General features: G+C 47.0%; 3 protein-coding genes across 4 annotated transcripts; 2 read left to right on the forward strand and 1 right to left on the reverse strand.

Annotated features, from left to right (window-relative positions):
• Positions 1-888: 888 nt before the first annotated feature.
• guca1aa (guanylate cyclase activator 1Aa) lies at positions 889-2913 on the forward strand. Its single transcript, XM_037460318.2, has 4 exons — positions 889-1214; positions 1912-2061; positions 2173-2266; positions 2386-2913. Exons 1-4 carry the CDS (start codon positions 1017-1019, stop codon positions 2511-2513), a joined length of 570 nt encoding a protein of 189 aa, XP_037316215.2. The 5' UTR covers positions 889-1016; the 3' UTR covers positions 2514-2913.
• A 303-nt stretch (positions 2914-3216) lies between these two features.
• orc5 (origin recognition complex, subunit 5) lies at positions 3217-8148 on the reverse strand. The gene is made up of 14 exons (XM_037460264.2): positions 7592-8148; positions 7238-7330; positions 6526-6711; positions 6216-6290; positions 5417-5528; positions 5012-5142; positions 4861-4909; positions 4603-4693; positions 4410-4465; positions 4191-4303; positions 4062-4109; positions 3854-3964; positions 3551-3663; positions 3217-3443 (listed from the first exon to the last, which is right to left on the reverse strand). Exons 1-14 carry the CDS (start codon positions 7703-7705, stop codon positions 3398-3400), a joined length of 1338 nt encoding a protein of 445 aa, XP_037316161.2. The 5' UTR covers positions 7706-8148; the 3' UTR covers positions 3217-3397.
• Positions 8149-8972: 824 nt separating this feature from the next.
• Positions 8973-19663, forward strand: lhfpl3 (LHFPL tetraspan subfamily member 3). 2 transcript variants are annotated; one of them, XM_037460309.2, is made up of 3 exons: positions 8973-9425; positions 16661-16891; positions 18911-19663. In XM_037460309.2, exons 1-3 carry the CDS (start codon positions 8990-8992, stop codon positions 18961-18963), a joined length of 720 nt encoding a protein of 239 aa, XP_037316206.2. In that variant the 5' UTR covers positions 8973-8989; the 3' UTR covers positions 18964-19663. The 2 variants fall into 2 exon arrangements, with proteins under 2 accessions (XP_037316206.2, XP_037316207.2); XM_037460310.2 differs by having other exon boundaries at positions 18944-19663.
• The last annotated feature ends 262 nt before the right edge of the window (positions 19664-19925 follow it).

Genomic DNA, 19925 nt, shown 5'->3' on the forward strand with positions numbered 1-19925 from the left:
TTCCTGTGATTATCTGAAACTTGTACTTCTGTTTCGCAAGTTATATTGACAGAATGTGACCAGACATTCCTCCTGAGAATGTATTCTAGATGCAACTTATGAGTTTATGTGAAATGTTGCTTTAAAATGTCTCACGGCTGCATTTACCAATGGAGCCATTATTTTTTACTATTTTATTCATATGTTTGTTTAAATTGTTTGCATATTTAGACCACATTTCAAGCACTAACGTCGACTTATAATACAAGTAGTAAACACGCACTGTTGAAGACAAACTTATCGCTACTAAATACCACTAAAAACGGAATTATGAAGGGAGGAAGAATTTTGTACAAAAGTTTTTTGACATGTTTATAGTTGCATGTTCTTTGTTTCTTGAATCAACACAGATCAAAGTCCTGCATGTTTTTTTATATTCATTTCACTAACTCAAACTGTCGTGTTTTAGAGTCGTTGCGTATATTCTTGATATCAAATAAAAGCCTCTACAGAAGTGTCTGGTTTTTGCAATCTTTCTTTTAGTTACAAAACAAATCTACGGTTCAGGCCTCAATTTAAAGATTGTTATTTAACCGCTCCGCTGTGGGTGTTAAGTCATCGGCTCAGATGCGAGGCCGCGATGGGGGGGGTGGGGGGGGGCGTCAGCAGTTCTCACGGGGGAACGTGGACGGAGATGAGACAGCCACCCTGCCCTTTCAAAAGAGCCGATTAATGCTGATGATCTGCATGTTCGGCCTGGATTACAGACAGCGATTAAACCCAAGGTGGACAAGCAGGGGGGAGGGCGCCGCCTCAATCCCCCCCCCCCCCCCCCCCCCCTGCGAAAAACACAGGCGGCTACAAAAGGGCCCCCGGGCCGGGCTGCTCCTCTTAGACCCTGTAAGTCCCCCTTGTTGTGTGACTGTGAAGTGGGGTTAACCCTCGGCCTCGCAGTAGACCAATCGGGCGGAGCGGTCCGTGGATAAGAGAAACTTGTGGTGTCTCACACACACAGAGACACACACACAGAGAGCGAGATGGGGAACACGACGGGAAGCACCGTGGACGACCTGCAGGCGGTGGAGATGCACCTGTGGTACAAGAAGTTCATGACCGAGTGCCCCTCGGGTCAGCTCACCCTGCACGAGTTCAAGCAGTTCTTCGGGCTGCGCGGGTTGGACCCGGAGGCCAACGCCTACATAGAGCAGATGTTCCGCACGTTCGACATGAACAAGGTGAGGGTTGCTTTTGTTTTATTTTTTATTACGGTTTGAAGCCATTCGGTTTCATTCGGGAGGGTTTGTACTTTGACTGCAGAGAGGTTTCACGAGGGCTCGAGCTTCCGCTGGGATTTCTCTCCTGCTTTTTATTTCTAATTAACCTTCAAGAAAATCAATCATAGCCAATCAGCCTTCTTTTTGACAAAGAACAAGTGTTAACTTCTCAAATGTTTTCTTGACATTATTTTGGAAATGAATACTGTGTTTTTTTACAATGTTTTTTTGCATGTTAACATGGTAAGAAAATCAATGTAGTGAACACATTCAAACAAACACAATGCCCAAATTAAAAAAAAAACATCAGCACAAAACAGTGACCTCCAAGCAACAACCCCTTCAGATCTCTTTAAGTCTCTCTGGGGAGCTATATTTACCCCCCCCCCCCCTTCAGCTCACAAAGGGCAGTTGCAATATCTCAGCATGATTTAAACTGGGAGCTTATCCGTGAGACAACTGCTTTGATGCCTAGATTGTTGTGGAGACACCTCGTGGAGACAATCCCCCGTCATGCCTGAACGTCCCACAGAGCGCCTCTTGTGTGTGTGTGTGTGTGGGGGGTGAAAACGGTCTAATGACAAGCAGGTCTGGTCACAAACGTCAGCTGGTGTGTGATCGACGGCGTTGTCGCCCGCCCTGTGGTGTCTCTCTGCAGGACGGCTACATCGACTTCATGGAGTACGTGGCGGCTCTCAGCCTGGTGATGCGGGGAAAGATGGAGCACAAGCTGCGCTGGTATTTCAAACTTTACGACGTGGACGGCAACGGCTGCATCGACCGCCACGAGCTGCTCAACATCATCAAGGTGCGGTAACGTGCTTAAACGCGAAAAATAAAATAAAAAAAACCCAGACAGAAAAAAGGGCCCCCCGAGGCCCCGAAAAGTGACCGTGGTGGCGCTCCTGTTTCCCCGCAGGCCATCCGCGCCATCAACGGGAGCGAAAGTCAGGAAACCTCCGCCGAGGACTTCACCAACCGGGTGTTCGACAGGATCGACATAAACGGAGACGGTGAGTGTGCGCGTGATCCATCGTGGGCCGAGGCGGTTTAGAGACGTCTCGGCTGCAGGTGCAACACACCCCCCCCCCCCCTTTAAAATAATGCTTATATAATTAAATGTATTTAACAGGGGAGCTCTCGTTGGATGAATTCGTGGCCGGCGCACGCAGTGATGAAGACTTCATGGAGGTGATGATAAAGAGTCTGGACCTCAGCCACATCGTGACGATGATCGACAACAGGAGGCACAGCGTTTAGGGCCCCCCCGCCGGCCCGGTCACACGCCACCTCGCCCTCCATCGTGGTGTAACCCGGGCGGGGGGAGGAGGGGGGGGGGGGGCTTCTGGGCAGGAGGTCATTTATAGACGGAGATCTTCATTGAGATCGAAGGACTCCAGTGTGCTGCGAACACTGAAACAGTGACACACACAGCAAACTGGTCTTGCTTATCGGTGCTGAGCTCTACGGATAACACCCCCCCCCCCCCCCTTGCTTTTTTTCGGCATCTGCGTCAAAATGCTTTAATCTCTTTTCACTCCGTTCTGGCCTGACTGACTTGTGATTGACATCTCTGTCGATTTGATTAAATCAAAGGCTGTAAAATCCAAGAACAGGTGAAAGTGCTTTAGTGGTGGGTGGATTCTCAAATGTTTACCTTCTAAAGAAGTCTGATTTTTAACCTTTTTTAAGTTTAAAATAAAGTAGAAAGAAAAGTATTGTGGTTTTGTGTCATTTTTGTGTTTCATTGATTGAATGTTTTCCTGCTAAATAGATTTAAATTGCTGTTGTTTACTAAGCTTGACTAAGCTTGAGTTAAATGTACTGGATATAAAGCGTGCTGAAGTTTTACCATTTATCAAATACTCCTTAAAAATGCTAACTAGTGGATTAAAGTGTTAAACTGAGGAAACGTATTGTTTTTACACACAAACAAATCTTGATAAAAGCTCAAAATACAAAGTGACGTTGCCAATATGGCGTTTATTTTACAGCAACCACAGGGGGGCAGCAACATGATTGGATAAACATTCCTCCAGAGAAGTTCCTACCATTGGCTCAAGCGCTTCCCTTTGCTTCTTTTAATACATAAATAACTCTTTTGTCTTGCGGTTTGTGTGTCGTCTCCTTTATTCTCAGCAGGCTCACAGGAAGTCATAAAGATACTGGACAATCTCAAAATTCACCGTCCTGGAAGAGTAAATCACACAAAACACAGGAAAACTTGTAAAAGGTTAATTCACTTGAATTATTCTGCTTTCAGGCTGACTCTTGTGTATTAACACACACACATATACCTGGAGATGGCGCAGATGAAGTCCATGGAAACGGCGCATTTGTACTTGGGGGCGTCGAGCTGGTCGTCGTGACTGACCTGAGTCAACAGCTGTAAGGTCACCAGGGAGGAGATCTGAGAATTGGGGGGGGGGGGGGGGATGGACGACAACGAAATGACTCTCTGCTCCAATCACTGCTTTTCCTCACTTTGATGAAGAGCCACTACATGATGGAGATACGGGTCGAGCAGAAGTTCATACGCACAATACCGCAAATACGGTGAAACATTATGCAAACGTGACTGAAGCAGCCGGCTGACTGACCTGGGAGAAGATGCTGGCAGTGGGGGCCACTCGGCTGTCCACCACACTGTAGAAAATGGCGAGCAGGCGGTCCAGAGGAAACGGCTTTGGCCCCAGCAGATGGTTACTCGTCTGTGAAACATATTGAAAAATTATACTGATGTTATTTAAACGGCTTGAATCTGAAACGGGGGATGAAATCGGAGCGGGTTCCTGTCGAGATGATGACCTTTTCATTTTTCTTCAGGAAGTTGGTTTTTCGTATTTTACCGTGGTGCTGACAGGAGGGAAACAGAGGGACGTCAAACTCATTCATTGGCACAAACACACCTTTTAGCAGTCTAATATCTTAGAGTACCTTCAGAAAGAAGCGCTTATCCGTGCGGGCCGGGTTGTAGGACGCCAGGTAGGCGGCAATCAGCAGGAACTTGGAGTAATAAGGCAGTTCAACGTGAGTGTGAGCAGATAAACCTGAGGGCAAATAAACGCAATGAGTCGGGCCGAACTATGCATCCGGAAAACTAAACTGACTTTCTGACAGTACGTCGGCTGTTCGGTGCGACCTGTGCGTTGGTACCTCTCACAGCTCCGGTATCCTTCTCCTCCATTTGCTGCATCTGCTCCCACTGAAGACTGAACACACAAAAAAAAAACCCAGAAGAACGGCTGATCAAAATGAGAGCAAGCGTCGGTGGTCACGCTCAATCGGAGTAACTCAAATCATTAAGTAAAACAAAGTTGTCGGGGTTCACTGTTGAAAGGACACGGACCTGGACACCTCTCGCAGGTAGACGGTCCCCATGGCTTTCTTCAGATGAGGCTCAATGTTTCTCCACAGCTTGTGTGTGTCCGTCTCTTTCACTGAAGACACAAAAAGAAGCAGCATTGTTGCAGGGAGGAGGTGGGGGGGGGGGGGCACATTTACAGCTCACTATCCGCATGATGGAACGAAATATGAAGGGTAAAACAAGGTGTCTTTAAATATGAATCAGCTGTCAGATAAAGGAGGAGACCTCCTTGTGCTTTACCTTTTCCTTCGGCTAACGGCTCGCAGAACTTTGAAAAGTTCAGGGCAGCCTAGTGAAAAAGAGAATAAAATAAAAATAAAAAAAATCAATAAAGCCAGACGGAAAGAAAATCAAAACAATTTAAAGTCTTCCCTTTGAGTGTGTGTCTGACCAGGTGGCGCAGCTCTCTGAGGTCCCGACAGACGGAGTAAAAGACTCCCAGCAGGATGTTGATGTAGGACGAGTAAAACTCAGCAGAGTATGAAGGATGTTTGTCCCGGGACAACACCTGCTGAAGCTCACCTTCAAAAACGGACCAAGTAAAAGCACATAATGAAAAAAGACAGAAAAAAAACAAGAAATCTCGCATATCAATGACCTTCATTTGCTCACTCTAAAGTGCTGAATTCCTACAGTGGAGTTAATGTAACGCAAAATGTCTCCACAGTCGCTGCCTTGAGTGTTAGAACAAAACCACAGGTACAAATCTCACATTTCACACGGCATTCGCCAAGCGCCTGTCATCATTATGCAGCGTCATGCCACTGGCTGATGTGGTGTGTGTGAGCTGCTGTACCTTTACTGTAGTCTGGGAAATGGAGCAAAAGGGGCTCGAAACAGCCGGTGTTTGGTCTGAACTTGTCCCACACGATTTCACTGAGCAGGATGACGGTGACGTTGTCCTCAACCTGAAGAGGAAACACAAGAATAAAAATACAGCAGCGGTTTTGTACAAAGCGTTTTGCAGAGAGAACAGGTCTCCATGGTTACGGACATTGCAACATCTTTTATTCTGTGCTCGATAGAAAACCTAAAGTAACAAATAAATGTTATCTTATTATAGCAAAGATACAAAAAAGGTTTGGGCTGCTGCCAGAGCCGTTTGTTCCTACATTTTTCACAATTCAAAATGTATAAACCAAGTACAAAGTACAGACAATATTTAATACGTTAAAAAAAGAAAAACACTGGTATCTTTGATATTGAAAAATATCTCCAATTGAGGAACCCGGGAATCATCATCTTGACACACAACGACACATCTCGACCTAAATAGAAGCTTAGCATCTGCATCATCTGTGAATACGAGTTTGGAACACACTACCTCAGCTTGTGCGTTGCTGTCAATTCAATACAACATACATCCTAGGCTGTAAAACTGTCACATTCATTTGACTGCAAAGAGATAATAATAATGCTAATGATACACGTTAGCGACAACAACCCTTAGCCATTCTCTCATCTTACACATGGGTGTAAATCTGAATCCTTATCATCACCTCAGCTCCTCCAATTCCTCTTCTTCGGCCACACGGTGAAGCTTTAAAATGGCCGACTTGTTAAGATGTCACAAAGCGCTCGCGGCATTTTCTCACCAATTCCTGAAGACGCAGGAGGGCAGGGAGGAGGTTGGCATCGGCGTCTCTCAGAAGCTCAGCTTTTTCCATCACCTGAAAAATACGTGCATCCATTTGAGCTTGTTTTGCAACATTCAAATTCAATGAACTAGAAGTTTTAAATGGCGTTTTAATTTAAAACACTAATTATCTTAAGGCCAAGGCATCAGGAGCGTTGTGGAGCATCCATCTATAAACGTTACCACTGCTAACCATACAAACATTTAAGTGATTGTCACAGGAGGGATTTTTTTTTTCTTTGTTTGGCCGTAAAGTGCACGTCACTCACAATGTAGCGCGTTTGCTTGGCGGGACACTGGGAGCACTGCTGTCGGTAGACACGGACAAAGTCAGACAGGGAGGGACTGCGGGGGAGCAGCGAGGCGGCGTCGCAGCTGAAGAAGGACAGCAGGACTTGTTCAAACAGCACCGCCACGGAGAGGCATTCGACACAGCTGACTGTGGCGTGAGGCAGCTGCAGAGACGAGGTGGACAAAGGATGAGAGGCAAACCGGATTCAGATCTGTGAAGCTCGATTGCACGACACTTTGAAGAAAAGGACCTGCAGGTTAATCAATAATAAAGAGTTGTTTGCAACCATTGTTGGTTACTTTATTGAAAAACCGTCTTAGGTTTGATCCCAGAGCCTTAAAAACAATGCATTTATGTACATGTTTGAAAATGTATAAACAGGCGACGCATTGAACATTATAACTACAGTTGGCAAGGAAGACTCGCTGTACACATTTTTGCCAGCTGTTTCTTAAGTATAGCATCTACCCGGAGGTTAAAAGCTCAAAGTGTGGGTGCAAAGCATGAGCAGGAATCTAAATCAAACACCTTGTGATTGCGTCCATGCATTATGAATCAAGAAGGGAAACATACTCCTACGCACACATAAGATGTGTGACTCTGGCTGCTGTGTAAAGGAGTAAGCACAGTGCAAAACGAACACACACACACACACACACACACACACACACACACGACGTCTCGCTCACCTGAAGTTCCTTCAGCAAAACATGCATCACGTGACTCTTCCCCGAAGACCGGTGACCGTAGATGAAGATCGAGGGGTAGCTGTACTGGTGAGGCTGAGAGCGATAAGATTCAATACATTTGTGACATTTAACAATGATCAATAACACCCCCAAAAAACGCTTTCTCAAGAGCATTCTCATCCAAAGAACAGTGAAAATCTATCCTGCTATTTCTTACAAGACCGTACAAGAAAGGACTAACTAAGTATGTTGAAATTGTACTAACCCGAAACACCATAGTTAAGTGAAGCTAACCGCTAATCCTTCCACTCTTCCGGTGGTGACAGGACGTAACGCCGGTCTAACGTCACCTACCTGCCCCATGAGCGACAGCAGCATGCCCGCCTGGACCTCTCTGCAGGGCAGCTGCACGGAGACCCTCTGGAGGCTCTCCTCCTCGTATCCGGGATGTTGTACCAGCGCTGACATCCCGAGCGTCGCGCTACCAACCGCAACGGCGGGTAACGCTTGTGTTTGGGTCTGTAACTAATTACCTGCGACCCACAACCAGCTGACCGTTAGCCGTCGTTCAGTCACAGCACGCGCCAGACGTTACTCGGTATAAAACGCGAAACACGGGACACTGTAAGGAAATGAGTCATTGTGAACATGACAGGACATTTTGGAAATCCATAAATCCAATAATTAAATGCGGATAAGACTTGTAACGCGTTGAAAAGTAAAAGTCGAAAACTCCAACAAACGCTCGAGGACGCTCTTGGGAGTTTCGCGCGCGCCTTCAGATTACGTTGAATGACGCTCGTCGTTCACTAGCCAATCACAAATCATGCAGCAAAGCATCATGGACAATGGAGTTTGTGGCCTCTCTAACTGTATGCGTCGAGGAAACAATGTTACAGAAGATCATTTTATCAAGTATATAAAGGCGTCTTCTGTACCATAGTTATATACATTTAACAACCGCTTTGATACATTTTGTAAAAATAAGCATTATTATTTAGTTACCACTAGTAACGTTACAACGATAGTGAATAAGATCCAGAATAGTCTCTAAGAGATGTTGAAATGTACATTTTCACAATATTTTTGAATCAGCGTGCAGAAATATGGACCATGATCATGATCAAATGTTTTTAGCTGAGTTATTTTTATTATTATTCCCGTGTGTCTGTTTAATATTTCGCGCGTGTTGCTGCAATGATGCGTCAGACTGGGATTAAGGGATGTGGGCTGGCCCTGTGGTATCGGAGGCTATCCTCCTCCTCCTCGAATTCACTCCAGGATCTCAGCTGCCGGTTGTTGGTCCGTCGGCGTCGAGCACAGACTCGCCCAGTGAATCACAGAGCCGAACCTCCACCTCGGAATAATCATTCTGTGGCTTTGGACACGAGTCAGGTAGCGACATTTTGAAATACACGTGAGGACAAATGTAAAAAGGATGGAATTCTATAGCTGTTTCTTTTTTTCACATTATCCCGGAGCGCTCGTTTCGTTTCGTTTTTGCGAGTGTGATGAATTAAAATCAGCCCCAAACCACAATCTGCGCTCTCGCCATGGATACGAGTGCGCAGTGATGCTGTGAGTGGAAACAAAAAAAAATCAAATGTCAAAATAGCGACGAAGTTCTGCAAAAACAAAAACATTAAGCTTTTATTTACGAATCAGATGCGGCGGATGTTAGTTTCCTGAGGCACAGGTCCATCGACCCCCTCCCTCCTCCTCCTCCTCCTCCTCCTTCACCCAGACCGGAGGATGATCCCCGGGGCCCCCGGCACGACCACCACCATGCTGCCCGCCTCCGAGGCTGCCAAAATCTACCAGACCAACTACGTGCGGAACTCCCGCGCCATCGGCGTCCTCTGGGCCATCTTCACCATCCTCTTCGCCATCGTCAACGTGGTGTGCTTCATCCAGCCGTACTGGATCGGCGACGGCACGGACACCCCGCAGGCGGGCTACTTCGGTCTGTTCCACTACTGCATCGGGAACGGGCTGTCCCGGGACCTGACCTGCCAGGGCAGCTTCACCGAGTTCAGCACCATCCCCTCCGGTGCGTTCAAGGCCGCCTCCTTCTTCATCGGCATGTCCATGGCGCTGGTCCTCTCCTGCATCGGCTGCTTCGCGCTCTTCTTCTTATGCAGCACCGGCACCGTGTACAAGATCTGCGGCTGGATGCAGCTGGCTGCAGGTAGGCGACCTGGTTCCGCGGAACACATCGCAGGTGCTCCGATGAGATGGTTGAGGTCGATCCGCAAGACGTGCTGAAGGGTTTGCCCGCATCTCCCCGAGAAGTTAGTACGAAAAGCTCCTGCAGTCGGTCTGTGAGGATCCAGATGTTCTGCTGCTTGTAAGGTCCGATGGTAAACATTACTTAGCTCAAACCAGTATTTACTTTACTGGCAGTTGTTCACCATTATGTTTTTTATCTTCATCAGGTGGTAAAATGAATAACCCGGGTCAAAATGCATATATAGCTTTTTTTTTACTTCTATTGTTATTAAAGCCTTAATACATCCTTATAAAACCATAAGTGTAGGTGGTGGAATGTAAAATATCAGATAGAAATGGTGAAAAACACTGTGTCCTGTTATATAATCAAAAGGTACATTTTAAATACGAAATTTTGCAAAGTAAATCCAGAAAGCCTTGGCTGTCGTTATTAAAGCTTAATAAACCCTGGATGTAGGAGAACATTGAATGGAAAAGGAGAGGAAAGGAGAGGCACTTAGTGTGTGACTTATACTTCTTCTTTCTGCTCTCATTTTTTCTGTCAGGTTTCCAATAAGTAGACGGAGAAAAGGTTCATCTTCATCCAACAGATATTTTCAAATATAACTGGTGTAGTTTTTTTTATTTCTTTTTATTTCAGTTCACACGGGACATTGACACGTAAACATCAACATGAACATTCGTCCCTGTAAAGCTTTACTTTTGGTCGATTGGATCTAGATGCAACAAAAGCTGAGGTTTATTTTGAGGATTTTAGAAATATTGAATTTCCCAAGAACACTACAAATAATTGGATGAAAAACCACATTTTCTTTTTTTTAAATATTTTCTATTGTGGAGGCGTTTCTACCAAGATTTCATATTAAAGTCACAGTATTAATATAAACTTGGTTCTTTTACATTTACATTGCCATAGTGCTCCTATTTCAAAGCAGAATAACCAGAATAAAAGGATTCTGTCTTTTTCAATGTAACCCCTAATTTCTCACCGAGCTGCTCAGCAATAACTGATGGCTTTAAATAGACTATGAGATTTAACTTAAAGAGATATCTTTGTGGTTTAATCTGCAAACATCCACACATTCGATTTAGCAGAAGCGCGGGCACCACTCGTTGTATATTTGTGATAAACAATGGCGTACGAGGTCAAAAGTGAAAGAGCGCTATCAGCCTTTCAAAATATCCTTCACTCAACACTTGCCGATGAGAGATTAGAGCTGATGAGATTTTTAAATTGCTTTAAAAAAGAAGCTTTATTAATAGACCAAACCGACCCGGTGTGTAAACGAAGCATCTGCAGGAGAGACGCAGCAGAGAAACACATAATGACGTTTTTGAGTACAATTTAAGGTTGTTAATTATCATATGAATCTAATTTGTGTGTAAAATAGCCCAGCATCACATCGTCCCCGGACGCCTGCTTGTAAAAACACAGCTTGTTCCTCAAATGGGAATTGAATGTCACACCCCATAATAATCACACTCACAGAGAGCGAGCTTCTATTTATGCCCTTACTCGACCCGTTTCAGCAGGAAAACACCAACGCGACAGAGTGGAATCCAATCACTCGGCCGCGCGTGGAGGCCGTTGGGGGCCGTTGGCCAGATGTGCGGCACGAGACCCCCTTTGCACACAGCTCCAGCTGCCGGGTGACCTCGCCTCACGAGTCCCAACGAGCTGCACGTCCCCGGAGCAGTTTTGAGTCCTTCTTTTTCTTTCTTTTTTTTCGGATCAAAGCTGCATGCGTCTCATTGCCGGCCTTCACTCGAGGAGGAATGCGCGTGGAACCCGAGGAACAGAGATGAAAGTCCTCCCCCCCCCCCTCTCAGATGTTGTATCAGATCTGAGACCAGGCAGCCCTCTCCTCCAACGATGAGATGTGCTGAATATTTGAGGAGCCTCTGGCTTCTGGTAGATGGAGACAGCGTTAGGAACATAGCTAAGGAGGACGATCATCGCTGTGACTGAGAAGATCTTCGCACATGTGAAATGGACACAGCTTCCTGTCACATAAACCTAAAGACCTCCAAGGTTACTAATGGCTCATTATTTGTACACAAGCATATCAAGTCATAAACAAGTGCTTCATCTGGCCCTAATGAATCCATAAATTACCATATAAAAAAAAAACCTCACTAAAAAGGAAGTGATGATGCACGTTGGTGCTCAATAACCCAGACGGCCTCCAGAGCCGCGACGGCCATCTGGAACCGTCTGGCACCATCAGCTCCACCTCTTCAGCACCCGTAAAAGAGTCGAGACCCTTTTTATATGTCAAACATCTGACAGTCACATGCGCCTCTAAATGAGCAGCAACAGCGTCTCTAAATATCCACGAATCCATGAACGTGTGAAACATATGGTTTTCTAAGTGATTTTCTCAGGGGCCTTAAAAGTAAAATACCCGAAATCACTAATCTCGCCCCTTAATAGAAATCCTCATCCGAATTAAACAAGCCACATTAGCTCTGAGATGGCCAGGCAGAGAGCTAATGACATCAGGCGGGTCTTTATCCTCTCATACGTATAATGAAGGACATGAGGAGTCTTAGAGGCTTTAAAGTGATGTAACGTGAACACACGGGGGGGACTGAGACGTAAACACACACACACACACACACACACACACACACACACACACACACACACAAAGAAGAAGCCATTAGCACCGCAAGATGAAACCCTCTGAACCTCATTTTCTTTTATTTCCTCTCGTCTCGACCCACAGCAGAGTGCTCGGCTGATTCTAACCACCCGCCCTGGAGGTTGAGGTGTCAGTGAATGGACGTTGGTTTAAAAAAAAAGAAGAAAAAAAAAGCGAGAGATGTTGACGCACGCAGGGTGAATCAGCCAAATTAGGAGGCAAGTTTGGAGCCTGAGGATTAAAGGGGAGTGGATCCTTTTCGGCTGATGAGGTTTATAAAGTTCAGCGGCCGATCCGCGACCCCGATCCCTCTCTAAGACTCTCGCGGCCTCTGCGCCTCCCTTCGAGTACACAAAGGATCAGCAGAAAAAAACAAACGAGACACAAACAAACGAGACACAAACATCCTCGCGCAGACGTTGTCCACTTGGCGCTTTGGCCTCCTCCGGCTCATTGTTTTGCTTTGAACACCCCTGCGCTGCGGCTCACGGGCCTGCCCCCCTCCCCCCCCCCACGGTGCCTTTCCGGGCAGCAGGTGTTTTCAGCGCGATGTCACTCACCAATTGCAGCTTTCTGATTTGCTCCCAGGAGGCGACACCAAAAAAGCCCAAAGAGCGATGGCGACGTGTTTCTGTCGTGTCCAGCTGAGGCCGCGGGAAGAAACCGCCCCCCCCCCCCCCCCCCCCCCCCCTTTTGATGGGGGGGGGGTCTCTGCAGGAGGTGGATGTGCTGAAACGATGGGGTGCCTTAATAGCACACCTATACCAGGTGCTAGTTATGGGAGGGAGAGCCAATAGGAGCAGGGGGGGGGGGGGGTTCTGGGGGAGACGAGAGCGCCGCACGGGCATGAGGAAGAGGGGTTAGTGTGTGGTTGACCTGTGTGCGTGTGTGTGTGCGTGTGTGTGTGTGTTTGTGTGTGTGTGTGTGTGAGACACAGACAGCGCCTGCTGTCGTATTATCCCGCTGTAATGTGTATCCCCGAGGGAGCGTCGCTAAGTGGCTCGCCCGCTGCACAAGAAATGAGTGAGAAATCCCCCCCCCCCACCAGGGGAGAGCGGTAATCTCAAGGAGCGTAAGCTCGTCCCAGAGGAGAACAAAGTACTCTTGTTTTTTTGTTTTTTTTCCTGCTGCCTTTTGGGTCCCGAGGGTCATAGAGGGCGGCGGCCCGGTTGGGCCCCCGTTGGTTCGTCTTTTAGGGCCCAAAGGAGAACCAGCACGGATGGAACGTGACCGTTAGCGCTTCGTCGTTACGACATGATGCAGGTTGAATTCCCCTTAATCGTGACCCGAGGGCAGAGACTTGAACAGAGATGGTTCTGATGGCCCAGGCCTTCGCCGTACATCAGGTTCTGTTACGACGGTCCTGGCTGACATTGTTTGAGGATCTGGATGACGCTGTGGTGCTCCCTTGGTTCATAGAAGAGACACCTGTGTGAAGTTTTACGTGTTTAAACTCCAAGGAACTGACAGTCAAGAGGAAGATGCGTTTTAGGCGGAACGTCACTCTTGGTTTCTGTCATGTCGCCCATGTTCTGCTGTCAGTCTTCTTCCTACTTGCCCTACTGATTGTTGCGGAAAGACGTCTCGTTTTATTATAATATGACGACTGTTTAGTCGGATGTGAATGAATGAATTGAATTTGTAAGATGAATGTTGCTCACTTCCTGAACCCTTTATTCCATCAGCACTTCCCCAGTATTCATAATATCCAATTTACAGCCCCCCCCCCCGCCTGCTGCTCATCTCTGCAGGGCTAATGTGCAGCCACGTCTCCTCTCTCCAAGGAGCCCAAAGGAACCTCGGATCCATTAAATCTATTCGCATTGGGTCGACTGATGGGGGAGGGGGGCTGATTGCGTCGATGATCCACCGCGCTCCAGAGTCGCTCCAGAGTCGCTCCAGAGTCGCGCGGCGTGGGAGAACACGACTGGCGGCGAGGTTGACATTTGGGAATCAAAGAAAGCTTGGTGTGAAAACTGGGGGGGGGGGGGGGGGGGGGGACGTGGAATACAGATGAGGTTCGAGCATCAAAAATGCTCCAGAGCGTCGCGTGGTTTCTTCATTTGATGAACTAAAGCAGTGTGAACTTGGGCTCCGGGGGAGGTGTTTCCTCAGGTGTGACCACTCAGGTACGAAGTGCGTTCGCTAACATTCAGCCTTTTTGTGTTTTTTTTCCTTCTTGGATGTCACAGATCAGAAATCTCTCCGGCGCCCGAGAAAGCGAGTGTGGACAAGAGGGGGGACGTTTGTTGTCACGACGAAGTTCACAGCCGTCACTGCTCTTCCTCCCTGCCGGTTGCCATGGAAACGCCTCTCTCTGTGCCGCTTTGGTCCGCACCCTCACGCTCTCGCTCTCCCCCCCCCCCCCCCCCCCGTGCTGTCGGGTCATTAAGGAGCCGCCGACAGAAAGAGGGGACGATGTGGGAGCTGATGCGCCCCCCCGCACCCCCCTCCCCCGGGGAGGAGGCTCAAAGTGTCTCCATGGCAACCGGCACGGATTTAAGAGCGAGGTCCAAGGCGCGTTGGCTGCTCCTCAAAGCCGACCGACGGCGCCGGGGTCACAAAGCGCCGGGCGGGTGGCGAGAGGGGGGCTTTGCTTCTGGCCTCCATGTCACCGTGGCAACGCACTACCTCCGATCTTTTACTCTGAGCAAAGGCAGTAATACAGGAAAACTGCGACTCCTCATTCTTGTCAACATACAGGTTTATAGCTTCTACGCTCTTCGGCCTTTTGGAAAAGCAGTTGACCCCAATGACCTCAACTCAAGGTCCACCGCCTTGTTTGTCCCAGAGCTTCAAACCGTACCGCACGTGTCCATGTTTTTGGACACATTGTCCATGAAAGAAATACACATATTTTACTTCTGATTAACACGAGCTAACAGCTAAACAATGGCCCTCTCTGAGGATTTGGTCGACTGCTGTTTCCAATGTCAGGGTCGACCTTGATGCCTGTGTGTGGAAGGCTTTAGTAAATGAGTAAATACTTTCCATTTTTACGCCATGGCGACGCAGCATCTCCCTCATCGCCCCCCCACCCCCCAGGAACAGCAACTCCTCCGAGTTTGAATACTGAGCGACCTGAAAGGAGACGGATGCAACTTCTGAAGTCGTCTCCTGTGTCCTCCAACGCAGCAGAGGGAGGGAGGGAGGGAGGAGGGGGGGACAAGGGGGGGGAGGAGGCATCAAGGAGGGGGAACAATACCCCCCCGGAGTATTATCAGAATAACTTTTATGCAGATGCTAGACTAGAATAGGAGCGCTTTGTGTCTGCGGTGTGCCGACGAGAGAGAGACGTCTTAAAATAATCTCATTTAACTGGTCTTTGAAGTGTGGCTCCTCCGATCGGAGGGAGGAACCCGGTCCGTCTGCAGTTTTTTCTTTTTTTTTTTCCTTTCATCCCCTTCATGTCTGGAATGAGGCGCGTTGGGATTCCGGCCGCGTGACCCGCGTTCCTGTTTCGAAATCCCCTCCGGCCTCCACTCCCACCGTCACCCTCGTCACCTTCGTCCCCCTGATCTGCCGACCAGGCCTGAGCCGCCGCTCCTCTTTCTTTCCTCTCTTTAATTATCATTATTATTATTATTGTTTTATGAGCCCGCCCAAGTGCTGAACCAAGCGCGCTGCTCTTGCCGACCCTAATGACCCTATTGGCTGACTGTGCAGTCTTTTCGGGGCCTTTTCACTTCCATCTAGCTCCACCGGCACCGTTGACCTTTTTGATTTCTTATTTTCTATATTATTGCAATGTATATCTCTCTCTCTCTATATATATACAGTATATATATATATATATAATGGAAGGGATTGTGTGCAGGGATGCTGAGATGAAGCAGGAGGCCGACCCCAGTCTTGGCACTGTGACCCGCTTCGGGGATAGAAAACAATCTCTGTTTGAGCTTTTTGTGCTTTGCTGCAACGTGAAATAATGCCTGCAGCAGGTACAAGATTAAGTTCAGTACATTTAGATGATTCTATTAATACTACAGCCGCCTGCAGAGGAGCAGGTTGTTTACAGGAAAGAGAGCGCCGTACTAAATCCTCTCATGTGAATAAAAGGAAATCCACAGTAATACACCGTGGAAAACACGGTGGAAGTTTAGTGTTTGGTGAACACCAAGTCTATGATATAATGTTAGAGTATTAATTAACATAAATGTATTAACAACAAACCCACTGCTGCCCTGAGAACATTGATCTCCAAACCCAGGAGGGCTGCAGGGAAGTCGATACACCCTGTGCCTCCTGGGAAATGTAGTCGTAGGATATGGATCAGAGTGCTTCTGCATCAATACTAGCGATCATCATTATTACGGCAGCTTGTCTCTGCTTTGATCGGTACAATCGGTGGGAGCGTTCGAGTCAAGACATGATACCAGGGGGAGGGGAAATTTAAATTCCTCGTCAGTATATTTCCCAGGCCTTTGAGAGGAAAGCTCCTTCAAAGGCCACAGGGGGGGGCGTGTCTCTCGTAAAATATGAACCCTTTAACCCCACCGTCACTATCGAAAAGACCAACCCGCCCACCTCTCTCCCCCCCCCGATGCAGGCACCTGCCTGATCCTGGGCTGCATGATCTACCCGGACGGCTGGGACAGCGACGAGGTGAAGCGGATGTGCGGCGAGCAGACGGACAAGTACACGCTGGGGGCGTGCTCGGTGCGCTGGGCCTACATCCTGGCCATCATGGGCATCCTGGACGCCCTCATCCTCTCCTTCCTGGCCTTCGTCCTGGGGAACCGTCAGGACGGCCTGATGTCCGAGGAGCTCCTGGGAGACGGTAAGGGGATCGGCGTCTTAGACGGATCGGAGGCGGTTTCCCGACGAGAGATATTGCTTCCTGTTGAATAATGGATGCCACTCTAAATGGTCCAGATCAATCAGAGGTCTCTCTTTGATTCGAACTACCTTGTGTTTTTTCTCCTCTCGGTTCATCGGGGGCCAAAGAACGATTCAATTCATCCCCTCGTTGTTTCAGCTGTACTCTTCAGCGTGTTCCATGGTGACGTCATGCAGCACCTCAACGGGGCCCGTTTGGTACACATCATCAAAACGAAAGCTCAGTTGGCCTTTACATTAGAGCTCAGTGCTGTAATGCAGATCAAAGACACCTTGGCTGCAGCTGCAGCTCGTCACTGAAACCTAATACTTCCTCTTTGGATAATTTCCCACGCCCCAGTTAATCATTTTCACGTATTAGCCGGATGTTATGAACCATCTGCTTGTGGCCGTCAGCAGCGGCGAGATATTTCTGCCTCACGCCAACTGCACTCGCCACACAAAGAGGGTGATTTAAAACGACGAGGAAGGAGGCGGGATGACGCAGAGAGAGGAAAACGGGTAACTGAGAGGAAAGGGGGTGGGGGGGGGGTGGGGTAATTGAAGCCTCGGGGATGCTGGAAAGAGTCATGAATTATGAGTGTTTACACAGCTTGCTGCCAGCCTGTCCAAATGAATCAAAGCCCCCCCCCCCCCCCCCCCCCCTCTCCTCACGCCTCCCCTATCAGCCCGGGACACAGTCACCTGTTAGCTTAGAGCTAAAGAACAGGAGGAAGGAGCTGTTATCAACCGGGAGACCTGGTGAGGGACAATGAGCCGAGGGGGGGGTGAGGGGAAGTAGTTTCTGTAGGATGTTTGTTTTCATCTTCTCTTCAGGAGGATGGAGTGTGACACCTGTCCAGAAAAGGTGTTTTAACGACCCATCCATCCCACGTCTGTGTAACACTGCCACCTGCTGGTCAAGAACTTGCTGCACTTATTGTATTTTCTCCCAGTGTTGAACTGACTTCACCCCCCCTCTAATTTTGTATTGTTTACATTGTGACACATTTTGATGTTCTGCTTTACATTTAATGACAAAATAAGCAACAATCGAAGTCATTCTTAGTTATATGAGTTAAACTCGGAATTCAGAAAATCGACTTTGTAGCTTGTGAAAAAATAAGATCTCCTTGTGTGTTTAGTAATGGCTTCTAACGTTCTAAGTTTTGGATTTTCACCAGACTAAAGTTGTTTGAGTTTGAACAAAGCTTGGTTGCATAACAGGAGGTTGTAAAGACCCTGAGGACAGATATACAAAGTAAATACCTCAACCGCGTGCTCCTCAAGCGATCAATGTCGTTACCAGAAAACAGTAATAATCAGTAATTAGAAAACGCATTTCCTGCTGAAAATGCGTTGGAATGCATATGGCTGAAATTAATTTCTGAAAGTTGCTTAAAGTACAGATGAAATTAATTAAACTAAACATTGCTGAAACGATAGAATTAGGAAAAGCTGAAATGAATTTAAAAATTCCTGAAAATACAGAAATGAGAAAAGCTGAAATGGATTTTGAAGAACTGGAAAAGAAAAACACAGAAAAAAGCTCATATCAATCTGAAAAAATACAGAAATAATAAAAGCTGAGAATTAAAAAATGTATTTTTTGTAGTAATAAGTAGTATTATAGTTTTAATTGTGGTACTAGCAATAGAAGAAGTACATTTTAGTTTTATAGCAGTAGAAAAACCGATATATACAGATATGCATACATCATACATATATATACATATATACATACATATATATATATATATACATATATATACATATATATATACATATACACATATATACATATACACATATTCATATACAGTAACCGTGACAACAGCGCAGCTGCGGTCACTAACGAGCTCACAGGGGCAGAGACAGTGATATACTCAGAATCCACACCTCAAACAAATGCCCCCCCGGACCAAAACTACTAAGTACCTGGAACAATACTTGGAATTGGTCAATGCATTCATTCCTGCAGGTTCGATCAGAGATCCGTCCTCTCGCCCTGCAGGTCTCGCCGCCCGGGCGTGACGTCACTTCCCGATCCGGCTTCCCTCTCGCGGCGGAGCTGATGTCTCGGATCGGAGGGGAGGATTGAGAGGGGGTCCGTGAAGGAGGGCCGCACAACCTCGGAGGGAGACCAGGACGCTGCTTGCTCTGCTTGCAGGACTTTTAAAGACTTTCTCATCAAGGCAACAAACTCCCCAGAGGGCTGGTTTGACCTCTGACCCGACTGCACTGTTTTGTTACAGCTGAATGTTTGATGTGACAGATTCAAATGTTGTGAATAGTAAGTTCTGCTCAAAACATGTGCTAAATAGGAGGAGAATATAAATTGAAGTCAAATAATCTGTGTTTTAGCTGTGTGTGGATTTGCGGTGTACTCTGTCCTGACTTTGAAATGTCCTGATGCATTATTAGTGTGCGTGCCGAGTACATAGTGATCCGACAGTGTTGTGCTAACGGGGGGGGGGGAGTCGTGCCCTGTCGTGCTTCTAAAAGAGATTTATACTACATTTCAACAAAGCATTACAACAGCAAAAACACTTTGTTTTGAACCCTTTTTTACATACATGTGATCTGAAGTTATAATGTGGATTCAAAGTGTGAGATGTATTAAAGAAATGAACACATTTACTGAGGAATGTGTGCAAAACGGTTTTAAAGGGTTCCCTTCTTTTAAAATGTCGAATAACTCACTTCGTAACTTGTCCACTTGCCTTCCTCTATAGCAGCACTCACCAAGCTCCCACGCAGCATCCGGAGGATGGGAACAATTTCAATGTAAACCTTCTGCAAGAGAAGTCCATTATAATTTAATGTTTAGGGATCACACATCATTCAGAACCATCTGCGTCAAATCAGCGTAAGTCGTCACTTCCTGCCCATGAAGGCCTTTTGCCATCTTCTCGTTTTGTGCCATTTTATTTATTGTGACTATTTTATGAAAAATACTTTTGACATTTTTATTTAACAGACTATGGCACAACTTT

This window comes from Pungitius pungitius, chromosome 2 (genome assembly GCF_949316345.1).
Source record: "Pungitius pungitius chromosome 2, fPunPun2.1, whole genome shotgun sequence".
Classification (NCBI taxonomy): Eukaryota; Metazoa; Chordata; class Actinopteri; order Perciformes; family Gasterosteidae; genus Pungitius; species Pungitius pungitius.

Excerpts from the sequence above, each read along its gene's own strand:
- lhfpl3 (XM_037460309.2), top strand. The coding sequence starts at position 8,990 with ATGATCCCCGGGGCCCCCGGCACGACCACCACCATGCTGCCCGCCTCC. Across the intron at positions 9,426-16,660 it reads CTGGATGCAGCTGGCTGCAG|GCACCTGCCTGATCCTGGGC; the intron begins GTAGGCGACCTG and ends CCCCCGATGCAG. Across the intron at positions 16,892-18,910 it reads CGAGGAGCTCCTGGGAGACG|GTTCGATCAGAGATCCGTCC; the intron begins GTAAGGGGATCG and ends TCATTCCTGCAG.
- orc5 (XM_037460264.2), bottom strand. The coding sequence starts at position 7,705 with ATGTCAGCGCTGGTACAACATCCCGGATACGAGGAGGAGAGCCTCCAG. Across the intron at positions 6,291-6,525 it reads CCAAGCAAACGCGCTACATT|GTGATGGAAAAAGCTGAGCT; the intron begins GTGAGTGACGTG and ends CGTATTTTTCAG. Across the intron at positions 3,965-4,061 it reads TCCTGAAGAAAAATGAAAAG|ACGAGTAACCATCTGCTGGG; the intron begins GTCATCATCTCG and ends TATGTTTCACAG.
- guca1aa (XM_037460318.2), top strand. The coding sequence starts at position 1,017 with ATGGGGAACACGACGGGAAGCACCGTGGACGACCTGCAGGCGGTGGAG. Across the intron at positions 2,062-2,172 it reads AGCTGCTCAACATCATCAAG|GCCATCCGCGCCATCAACGG; the intron begins GTGCGGTAACGT and ends GTTTCCCCGCAG. Across the intron at positions 2,267-2,385 it reads GATCGACATAAACGGAGACG|GGGAGCTCTCGTTGGATGAA; the intron begins GTGAGTGTGCGC and ends TGTATTTAACAG.